Source organism: Mastigoproctus giganteus, chromosome 4 (assembly GCF_048544385.1).
Source record: "Mastigoproctus giganteus isolate SK-2022 chromosome 4, ASM4854438v1, whole genome shotgun sequence".
NCBI classification, from domain to species: domain Eukaryota; kingdom Metazoa; phylum Arthropoda; class Arachnida; order Uropygi; family Thelyphonidae; genus Mastigoproctus; species Mastigoproctus giganteus.
This window is the reverse complement of record NC_143578.1, coordinates 131884657-131897143: the sequence shown is the minus strand read 5'-3', so window position 1 is coordinate 131897143 and position 12487 is coordinate 131884657. Positions and strand designations below refer to the sequence as shown.

The 12487-nt window shown below is 37.0% G+C and overlaps 1 protein-coding gene across 1 annotated transcript in view; it reads left to right on the top strand.

Moving 5' to 3' along the window:
• Positions 1-12487, top strand: part of LOC150087067 (BRISC and BRCA1-A complex member 1-like) — a 117661-nt gene that overhangs the window by 92375 nt on the left and 12799 nt on the right. Inside the window, exon 7 of the mRNA XM_090372363.1 lies at positions 2486-2572. Coding sequence (XP_090228489.1) covers positions 2486-2572 — 87 coding nt within the window. The remainder of the gene's footprint in view (positions 1-2485; positions 2573-12487) is intronic.

The window sequence follows — 12487 nt, the reverse complement described above, 5'->3', positions numbered from 1 at the left end:
AACTTGAAACGAAATAAAAGAAAAAAATAAAATTACAATTAAAATACATTTTTTTTATCAATCAGTCAATCGTAGTATTTATTTGTTATATGATTGTTGTTAATATGCATTTGTCCTATATAAACTATAATATTATTTATAACAGTTATTTTAAAAATAGTGAGGAAGTCTACTTTTACTTTATATATTTTTCTTTAGATATCACTAGTTTTAAAATTTCATCTACTTCCGAAGATTTTAAAAAGTTTTTAAATTCTGAACAGGACATGTTATAGTTTTCTTTCACCATAAGTTCAGCGTCTAAATTTTCTAATAAAAGATGGTTTCTATCTTTCTGCCAAACAGTTTTCATTAACTTAAACTTTCTGATGAAGCATTTAAATGTGGAATGCTTAATGTGGAGCTTACAATTTGAAACAAATTATTTGTCTCCAGAAATTTTGAGAAAAATTTCACCCATTTTTTTTATCAACACGCATTTTCTTTTCTTCATTACTCAGTGATGAACAAAATGCCTTTAGACTTTCTAATTTTTCTCTTGTTATTAAAATTAATTTTTAACACATCCGTTAGAGTCCAATAAGATTAATTAAAAGTATGTATAATCAATAAATTAACAGTTTTTTCCCTCTCTTATCAGGACAAATGCTGATATTATCGGGAAGCGGGACTTGAAGTTCTAAATCGTGACAATCCCGGCCATATCGGGATGGTTGGCCATCCTGTCACCATACCTGTATACAGTACTCTACACGTGCCCCAACCATTGCCTTGTGCAATGGGATAATTACTTCCTTCTTCGTGCTAGCAAAGTTCCTGTATATCGTAGACAAAACTCCATAAACTGTCCTGGCAGTATGTCTGCACTGCTTGGAGAATTTCATATCTGACTTCACAAATACCCCCAGGTCTATTTTATTTTCCATTGCCCTAAGTGTAGTACCCCACAATTGGTATGTTAATCTGCTACCCTTATGCAGTACCTTGCTTTTGTCAATGTTAAGCTTCAGTTGCCATTAGTCCAAGGAGAGTAGCACCCATTGATAGCAACTCTGTGACTTCTTCCACTCAACCATTCCTTTATCCATAGGAGTAATTTGCCCTAAATACTACTCTGCTCAGTTGTACAGCAGTCTTCTGCGTGCAACAGTATCAAAAGCTTTTCTGAACTCTTAAGTATAAATCATCTACTACACAAAAAATTGAGGGAGTGTGTGGAGGCTTGATAGATACTTAGCTAGTCCCTCTGTGAACTTCAATAAAAATAAAGGCCAATACCCCCCCCCTTCCACACACTATTTTCCAGGCCTCTAACCTTCTTCCAACCACCACAGGAGACGTAGGAGACAGAATACCATCACAAAAAAGATGACTTCTGGAAGCCACTTAAATGGAATACTCCCATAACAGGAGGATCCTGGGTGGGGCTGCAACTATTGCACTGAAGGATTGCTACACAGCACATTGGCCCTACAGTCAACCACATTCCCTTCCCCTCAGAAGATTGGGCACTATAGCAACTCCTAACGGTCATGGTCAATCAGCACCAGGTTTTGCTCCTCACCTCGCCAGTGTTATTAACCCTTTCTACCAGTCCTAGGATGGATAGATCACATGACCACATCACCAATTGGGACCTCATATCCCTTCAGTGAACAGAAATCAGATAATGGTCTTTTTACTAAGAGAGCTGTAGGGATCATTTTTGTTTTACTCTTCAGACATTTAGTAGTATTTTGTTTATACACTTACTATCAGTCCAATCCAAGTAAGCTTTTATACTTTGTATAAAGTATTTATCAGCAGTGCTCACTTACCTCGCTTTTCACTCAATAAGTTTGTAAAATATTATTCCATATATTTTTAGATGTTTGTTATATTTTCATCCTTTCCTTCTTTTAATACTCTAGTCCAGAAGAGGAAGAAGGCAAAGTGGCCATAGAAATGCTGGTTACTCCCCAACCATTTCCATTTAGCATACTTTTTATTATTAACTTAATTAGCATAATGCATCAGGTATTCTGGTGCATCTAGGTGTGTGTGTGTGTGATCACCTATTAAAATTACTTCATCAATTATCATAAAAAATATTTTATGCTATATCTTAATAATATAATGATTGTAAACAGAAAGATTTTTTGTCAATTATTTTTCATAATTGCAGATAATCTACACAAGTTTTGTAGTGCATTTATCTTAATACACATTATGTGGAAATATTTTTGATATTTACATCTTCTGATTATTACACTGGTTGTATGTAATACTAAAATAGTGTCATCCTAGGGCAGGCATCCATTAGGTATATTGGATTTTACCAGATAACATTCAGGTGTTTCAACAAGGAATTTCAGTGTTATGAATTCATCACATTTTGTGTAATGTATTTATGCTCCAACATTTCATAACTCACTATAATCTTCCTTTCCAGTTTTTATTTCTTATGATTTTTTATGTAGTTTTACTAACTCTTTCTTCTGTACAGGTTTTAAAGAAACTGCAGCAGTCACATTACTTTTTTCTAGATGTATTATATATTCATGAAGCACCTTCTGAGGATAACAAATGTCAGGTAAGTTTAGATGAGACAGATTTTGGATTTTTAACTCACTCTCATTCCATTTACATGTGAGTGCATGCACGCACACACACACTTTCAGTTCTTTCACTTAGCATTTGTTTTTGTAAGATTATTATTGCTTATGATACTAATTAGATATACATCATAACTATTTGAATACATTTGGGAGATAATGATTATGTTGTGGTGTGGCAAATAGATTAATTATACTGATATGCAGTTATACCACTCAGAAATTATCGAGTATATCAAAAATCATTCTCCAAATAAAGTTTTTAAAGATAAAACAAATTTATTTATATGATAAAGTTCAGTGCACTGCACTTTTGTACTAAATAGAATCATCACTGAATTATTTCCTGATGTGGTTCCAAATAGAATAAAACATACCAGTGTAAAGCACAACTATCACAAAAAATTTCTTTTTTGGGTAATTACTTTTACTGACTTCAAATTGTAATAAGGATTATTATTAAAACACTGAGTACCGCATTTATTAGGTACAGCCCCATCATCCAAGGAATTAACCACTTTCCATCACAGGCAGTATCATTGCTTGTACCAGGTGCATATAGAGTAGATGATCTGTTACCGGTGTGTGTGCATGCATGCGTATGTACATACACAAATGCATGCGCGCGCACACACACACACACACACACACAACTGAGGACCCTGCAGCCAGAAGGATACAGGTATATTTTTGATCAGTTTTGAGTTAATGTATGTAATATATCTAAAAAAAAAAAAATACCTGCATCGATTGATGCAAGAAAGGTGCAGATCTGACGTGTAGGTGGTCAGTAATAGTTCTAAATGTATCTACCTCCACAGTTGTTTGGTGGAAGAAAGAGGCAGCTCCAAGCTGTGCCCTTTTTGCTCCAATCAAATATCGTGCCATCATATACTCCCTCATATCGTGTCTGGGCAGAATTGCCCAGACACGATAGGAGGGAGTATATGATGAGAGCCCTGTTGATCAATTCGGACCTGGAAAGATTGTGCAACGCTCAAGGGGTAGAATTTTTTTTCAGGCTAGTCTGTACTTGTTAACAGGAGAGACTGCTTCTACAGGGATGGGATACACTTAAATAGAAAGGATGCAAGAATATTTGTTGATGCTATCGAGGCAGTGTTAGGTGGGTCGGAAAACTGCTAGATTGGGGGGGATACAAGGACTAATAGATTAACAGTAGCCACTGGCAGAGGTGAAAGTGATTCTTGCACTGCTTCTATTGGAATGAGCCGCAGCCTGGAAAATAAGATGCAAGGTATTTCAGAGACTGCTGGGAGTCATTGCGGTACAAGTAAACACATGGGTTGTGTTAGGGTAGCTAAGAAAAAGAACAGGTGCATGTATACTTGCGTGAACACCAATGCTAGGAGTTTGGTAAATAAATTTGATGAATTTGAGGTATTGCTCAAAACGTCAGAGGCAGATATTGTGGGGATTTCAGAGACGTGGTGTCACACAGATATAAGGAATGCAGAACTGGAATTTTGGGAGTACAATGTCTACAGAAGGGATAGACAGGATAAGAAGGGAGGAGGGATTATGCTATTAGTTAAGAAATACATAAAATCCAAGGAAGTGAAGCCAGTTGACATTGCTGGACAGAGCAGTAATGAGTCAGTTTGGTGTGACAAGCATTGGGAGATCAACATTGAGAGTAGGAGTGTGCTATAGGCCTAATGACTCTGATGACTATAATAAGAAATTGTACAGGGAAATAGAGTGGGCCAGTAAATTAGAGAGTCTTATAATGGGGGATTTTAATTTCCCAGATATTGACTGGAATTTGGGGGCTGGTCACTCACACACTAGCAAGGCTTTTGTGGATTTATTGGATGATTGTTTTCTACATCAGCATGTTCGGGAGGCAACTAGAGGGAGTAATACTCTTGATTTGATTATCAATAGTGATTCTTCATGCATTAAGAATCTGCAAGTAAATGAACCACTAGATGGCAGTGATCACAGTGCGCTGAAGTGGGATTTATTCAAGGAGGTAACTACCATCAGGGTTAAAGGGAAGGGTTATTGCTTTCGTAAAGGCGACTACGATGGTCTGAGACAGTATTTAAATTCTATACAGTGGGACCAACTGATGAGGTTACCAACAGCAAATTCAAAATGGGAAACATTCAAAGAACTTATCTTGGAAGCTACTAGGCTTTACATACCAACTAAGAAATATTGTTCAAGGTTTAGGCCTAAGTGGATGTCGGATGAACTAATGAGACATATGGCAGAGAAGAAAAATGCATGGGATACATACAAATTAACATGTGACACAGAAGCCTATGATAGATACAAGTTGATCTGTAACCAAGTTACAAAGGAGGTTAGGCAGGCGAAGGTAGATTACGAGAAATCTTTGGCAAGGGATGCAAAGAAAAACAGCAAAGAGTTCTTTACTTATGTAAACTCTAGAAGGTAGGGGATTAATCAGATTGGTCCACTTGATATCGATGGGTCAACTGTTGATGATCCTGCTCAGGTAGCTAACAAACTAAATGAACATTTTGCATCGACATTCACACATGAGGAGTTATTCAGCGAGGGGAATGCTAGAGGTGTATTCAACTCTGGCAGTAAGCTAGAGAATCTTGTAATAACTGAGAGTAAAGTGGAGGAGAAATTGTTGAAAATAAATACAAGAAAGGCACCTGGGGTGGATGGGATCTATCCAGTTATATTAAAGGAGGCAGCAAAGGAAGTAAGCAAACCCTTAGCCATAATTATGAGAGCTTCCTTGGACTCAGGGGAAGTACCCATGGACTGGAGATGTGCAAATGTGACCCCAATTCACAAAGGAGGATCAAAGGACGACACAAGTAATTATAGACCTGTTAGTTTAACTTCTGTTCCCGGAAAATTAATGGAGGCACTGGTTAAAGAAGCATTGCAAGATCATCTAGACAAGACTTCAGTTATAGCTCAGACACAGCATGGTTTTGTTAAGGGGAAGGCTTGCCTGACCAATTTGATTGGATACTATGATGCAGTCACAAAAGAACTGGATGCAGGGAATAACTTTGATATTGTATACTTGGATCTTAGAAAGGCTTTTGATACTGTTGCACATGGAAGACTGCTGCACAAATTGGAGCAGTGTGGCATTGGAGGCAAATTGCTGCTATGGATAAAGGGGTGGTTGAGTGGCAGAAGACAGAGAGTAGTAATTAATGGACACTGCTCATCGTGGACTAATGTTATTAGTGGAGTCCTTCAGGGTTCAGTATTGGGTCCATTATTGTTTTCTGTATTTATAAATGATATTGATGATGGTATATCAAGCTTAATGTCGAAGTTTGCAGATGATACAAATGTAGGCAGGGTTGTCAAGGGCACTACTGAAACTATGCTGCTGCAACAGGATCTGGAAAGGTTGAGGAGATGGGCTGAGAGGTGGCAAATGAAGTTTAACATTGACAAATGTAAAGTACTACACATGGGAAACAGCAACCCCAGAGCAACGTATCAACTCTGTGGTACTACACTGACAGTGGTAGAGAATGAAAGGGACCTGGGGGTGGTTGTGCAGGCAGATATGAAGTTTTCTGAGCAGTGCAGACGGGGAGCAAGAATAGCTCATGGTGTATTGTCGATGATATATAGGAATTTTTCTAGTAGGGATAAGGAGGTGATTATTCCCTTGTATAAGGCAATGGTCAGGCCACACCTAGAGTACTGTATACAGGTCTGGAGGCCTCATTTCAAGAAGGATGTAGAGATGCTGGAACGAGTACAGAGAAGGGCAACAAGATTGGTGAATGGAACAAAGGGGTGCTCTTACGAAGAAAGGCTTAAGTTTTGCAAATTACAGTGTCTGGAAACTAGGCACCAGCGAGGTGATCTGATAGAGGTGTATAAAGCCTTGAATGGGTTGAGCATGCTCAATGCTGATGGGATACTGCCTCTTGCTCAGAATAATCACCTGAGAGGGCATAAATTCAAATTGAGGAAAGACAGATGTAGGATAGACGTGAGGAAATTTGCCTTTACCCAGCGGGTGGTTGCTTGGTGGAACAGACTTCCATCCCTTGTCGTGGAGGTTGATAGCCTGAATAAGTTTAAGGCTCAGCTGGATAGGTATTTCGAACGAACAGAGGGGTGAAGTGGAAGTGGTTATTTTTTATTTATTTATTTATTTTTTTTTTTTTTGGCTGATGCTGCATAAGCTTGCTTTCTTGCATCAAATGCCTCTACTAATGCTAACTGGGGAAATGGCTCGCAGAGTCCAGATAAATTATAACTATGGTAGATCTTTAAAGCTATAGTTACAGAAGCCTTGAATGCACATATACCATTAAGAAAATACAACATAAGGAAAAGCTAAGAGAGAAAAGTGCAGAGACAAGCAGTTTTTCACGTATGAGAATAAGGAGAGAAGAACGAATTATATTAGACTCTTGTGTAATGGGTGCAGAAAAGAAAACCCAGTTGATGTTGCAGATGGATTGAACCTGGTACTTTGCATTGATATTTATAGAAGAAAGACCCTTCAGGAAGAGGATAAATTGTACAAGTGAAGTGGGAAAGCATGAAATTAGCAATATTGAAATTTCAGAAGATTTAATAGAAAACCTTTCAAGCCTAAAGGAGGGTCATGTCATATTGCAGCGAGAAACCAGTAATTTTGAAGAAGGCAAGAAAAGAGTGTATGGCTAATTATAGGGTCATTATTCGACCCATGAGAGATTCCCTTGGATTGAAGAAGAGCAATTGTATCACTTATACATAAAGATGGTTGTAAGAGTGAAGTGAGCAATTACTGGTCTGACTTCAGTGGTAGGGAAAATCAGGAATGCAGTAATCAAGAGTGAAATACATGATGATTTAGTTACAGCTGTGTGTTCCATCACAGCATGGTTTTGTAAAGGGGAAAATCACATTTAACCAACCCTTTGTTAGCTATTTTGATATGGTCACTTACAAGCTGGATTTAGGAAATAATTTCAACATTTTTTGCTTGTATTTGAGCAAAGCATTTGACTCAGTCCCACTTTGAGGGGTTACTGTATAACCTGCAACAAGTTGGAATCACAGGAAAAATTCTTAGCTGGATCACAGGATGGCTGCAGGGCAGGAAGCAGATTAATGGGCAGTGGTTATTCTTCAGCTTAGACTAATGTAAAAAGTGGAATTCCCTAAAGATCTCTAATGGGACCATTATTTTTGTTTTCTTACATGACATTGACAAAGGGCATAATATCAAAATTTGCAGATTGTGGCAAAATGAGTAGAGTGGTTAATGATCAGCAACTTCAGAACAACTTGGATAGTCTTCGGGAATGGTCAGAGAGGTGGCAGCTGTGTTTTACTGCAGCAAAATGCAAGGTCTTGCACTTCAGAAATAGCAACCAAAAATAACTTATTCACATGGTGGGATTGAACTGAAAACATTGGAGGAAGAAAGTAATTTGGAAGTTACAATATGGTCGGACATGAAATCCTTCAAAGCTGGTGGTGGCAAGCAGTAAGGGAAGACCCATGATGCCCCTAAAAGGTACAAGCTAAAGATTATAATGATTTATGCAGCAATATTGATCCATGATGATGAAGAGGTTGAAGAAATGTACACCGAAATTGAGAGTCTTCTAGATGAGCAGAAAACCCACTACACTATTATTGTGGGAGACTTCAATGCTAAGGTTGGAAAAAGGCAAAACAGCGCAGAAAGAGGAACTATAGGAAATTTTGGAATTGGTGAAAGAAATAAAAGAGGTGAAAGACTTGTGGAATTTGCAGAATCTCAAGGACTGTCAGTAATGAACACTTTTTTCAAGAAAAGGGTGAACAGAAAGTGGACATGGAAGAGTCCAAATGGATTAACAACTAATGAAATCGACTTCATCCTCACTAACAGAAGATATATTGTGAATGATGTTACCATCCTGAATAAGGTAAATGTTGGAAGTGATCACAGAATGGTAAGATGTACACTTGATATAGATGTAGGAAAGGAAAGGAAAAAACTGACTAGAGTAAATAATACAAAGGTCTTTGAAATAACAGAGGAGGAGAAAAAGCAGTATGTACTGGAACTTAAGAACAAGTTTGAGCTTCTGCAGACTGCTCAGGACCAAGATATTGACGAGGAATATTACAACTTTCTGAAAGTGATAAAGCCCAAGAAACCTATAGGGAAACAGAAATCCAAAGAAGAAAAAATTAGTCAAGAAACACTTGTCATGATGAACCAAAGACGACAAATGAAGAGCAAGAAAAACACTGACAGGGAGAAAATTGAGTATACTGAGTTATGCAAAGCCATTAGAAAGAGACTCAGAGAGGACATAAGAAGATTTAACATAAGAAAAGTAGAACAAGCATTAAGGGAAAACAAAGGATTTAAATCAGCAGCCATGAGCAGTAATACAGAAAGACAAATGATACTGAAACTGAAGAATAGCGATGGTGTACTTATAAACAGCAGAGAAGGCATAATTCAAATAGCAGAAGACTACTATAGAGAATTATACAAGGAGCGAGGGAATGATACCAGCAGTGGGGAAGATGGATTGCAAAGTAGCAACACATACGACATACCCGATATTCTTCCTGATGAGGTAGAACATGCATTGAAGAAAATGAAGAATCGGAAAGCCCCGGGGGAAGATGAAGTTACTGTAGAGTTGTTAAAATTGGGAGGAAGAGACATAACACAAAAACTGGCAAGGCTCTTCACAAAGTGCATTAGAAAAGGTGTGATGCCTAAGCAGTGGAATAATGCAATCATAGTTTTGCTGCATAAGAAAGGAGATAAATCAGAAATTGGAAATTATAGACCAATTAGCTTGTTATCCCATATCTACAAGTTGTTCACAAGGGTCATTACTAACAGATTAGAATGAATACTTGATGAGAATCAACTGAAAGAGCAAGCTGGCTTTAGGACAGGATTCTCAGCTATGGATCACCTTCACGTAATATCACAGCTAATGGAGAAAGCAAATGAATATAAAACACCATTATGCCTGGCATTTGTGGATTATGAAAAGGCATTTGACTCCATACAGCATAAGGCAATGTTTGGGGCACTGGAAAGACAAGGCATAGATATTCCATATATTATGATTTTAAAGAAAATATATGAGAGTGCTACATCCTTTATTAGACTAGACAAAGACAGTAGCAAATTTAAAATTGAGAAAGGAGTTCGACAAGGAGACACAATATCTCCGAAGCTGTTTACTGCTGCCCTTGAGGAAGCTTTCAGAAGATTAGACTGGTCGCAGAAAGGAGTCAATGTGAACGGAGAGTACCTAAACCATTTACGATTTGCAGATGACATTGTGGTCATAAGCCACGATCCCAAAGAATTAGAGGAAAATCTTAATCAGTTATGCACAGTTAGTAAGGATTTTGGACTCAAGATGAATATGGCTAAAACAAAAGTAATGATGAACAAGTATGCCACGGAAAGGGAAATAATGATTGAAGGAGCAGTAATTGAAAAGGTGGAGTCATATACTTATCTGGGACAAGTTATTAGCTGTAATAATGATAAATGGCTGGAAGTCAAGAGAAGAATAAATTTTGGATGGATAGCATTCAGGAAATATAGTCACATACTGAAGAGCAATATCCCAGTTTGTCTGAAACGTAAAATAATGAACCAATGTATACTCCCCACCATGACTTATGGAAGTGAAACTTGGGCACTCACCAAAAGAATGGAAGAGAAGCTAAGAACTACACAGCGACGAATGGAACGAATTATATTGGGAATCAGACTGTTAGATAAGAAGAGAAACACATGGATTAGGCAGCAAACTCAAGTAAAGGACATTCTTATCAAAACTAAAGAACTAAAATGGTCTTGGGCAGGACACATAGCTCGAAGACATGATGACAGATGGACTAAGAAAATAACAGAATGGTACCCGAGAGGAGCTAGAAGAAAACCTGGAAGACAAAGGCGGAGATGGATAGATGAAATTCATGAGTTTTTGAGTAGTAAGTGGATGGCCAGTGCGCAAAACAGAAGGAACTGGAAAGTTGCTGGAGAGGCCTTCATCCTGCAGTGGATTGAAAATGGCTGATGATGATGATGCCCCTATCAATTAGTTTTCATACATTTGCTTGTTGGAGATAGGGAGGTCATGCTCCCATTGTATAAGGCAATCATAAGACCATACTTAGAATACTGTGCTCAAGTAAGGAGACTACACATAAAAAAAAAGACATCAGGCTCCTTGAAAGAGTTGAAAAATAAGCAACATGTCTTGTGAGATCAGCAAAAGGGTGTCCGTAAGAGAAAAGATTTCGAATATGTGGCTACAGAGCTTGGAAACTAGGCACCATAGAGGAGATTGGCTGAGGTATATAATGCTTTGAGAGGCAAAAGTGAAATGAATGATGGTTCAATCTTTATTATTATAAATTATTCCAGAACTAGGGGCTATAAGTTCAAATTATGGGGAAAGACGCTCAGTGTAGATTGAGATTGCAAATAGTTTTCTTTTAGCCAGCAAGTTATTTACTGGGATAAGTTGCCTCCAAGGGTAGTTGAGGCTGTGACAGCTTTGAGAAATTCAAAGGTCAGCTGGAGAGATACCTATGTGAGGAGTCAAATAGATAGTTTTAGTTCAGTTTATTTTGTTATATTTTATTATTTTTTTAAATTAAATAATTATTTTTATTTCTTTATTTTATTTATTTTTATTATTTTTTGGCTAGGACAACGGAAGCCTAGAACTTCCTTGCACATATCTTTGGGTACTGTGTCATATTTTTAATCATAAGAGCAGTGTGTTGTACTTTTGTGAGGTTCGGTGTCATCTCCCACATAGTTTGTTCTATGTTATTTTACATGATTCTGAACTAAAGCCATTTTGAGTATCATTTACAATGTATGTTTTAGTACTGAGCTGAAGGAATAGTGAATTCCATTGAGTCGAATGTGATTATTATTATTTTTAAAAAAAAAATTTAAAAAACTTTTTTTTCTTCTTTATAATTTTTCCCTTTTATGGGTTTTCTTTTGGCCCATTCATTTTGATGCTACGTTTCATGCATTGGCTTCTTCCTTCTTGGGTGGTTGCTAGTGCAGTTGCGGAGGAAGTATAGCAGACTCTCGATTTACCGTGATCAGATTAACCAGGACACTTCAAGACTCCAAATTAAAAAAAAAAAAAAAAAATCAACCAGAAATCATAAAATTGAAGTAATAACTAGAATAGGTATAAAAATATGTTTTGCAAGTTACAAATAAGCCACAAGAAGTGCCGTTATAAGTCGTCATTAGGACCGCTTTTTTTTTTTTTTTTTTTTAGCCGTGGGCATGAAGCTAAAAAAAAACAAAGAGAGAGAGAGCAAATGTTTTGTTGGTTTATTTTTTTTGTTGGTTTATAAATTGCGAAAATGATGGGTAAACGCAAAAGAGTTGCGCTTTCAGTTAAACAAAAAATTGAAATTATTCAAAAGTTTGAAAACGGTGCACCGTTAAATCCCTAAGGAACCATTATGATGATGCTGATCAAACTGTACACGACATTTTAAAAAATAAAGGGAAGCATCTTATTGGACACACAAGTAAGTTTTTTATCTATCGCCATATTTTTACGTAGGTTGCAGAACATTTTTCAATACAGTAAGTCCCCGACTTACGCAACTACGGATTTACGTAAATTTGTTTTAACTCAAATTTTTTATTTTTATTTTTTTTGGGATTGTGAAATTTAAAACAACAAAAAATAATAATAAAAAAAGCAATCAATAACGACAATCACAGCACGCACAAATTGCACAAATGAGATTGGAATAACAAGAAAAAAATAGGAAAGAAGAGAAGATTCTTATAATTATTTATGTGGTTTTTTTTTTATATAACTGAAGATTTCAGTGAAGGGGACACACACACACACACACACTTCAACATAACGTAAAAACCAACA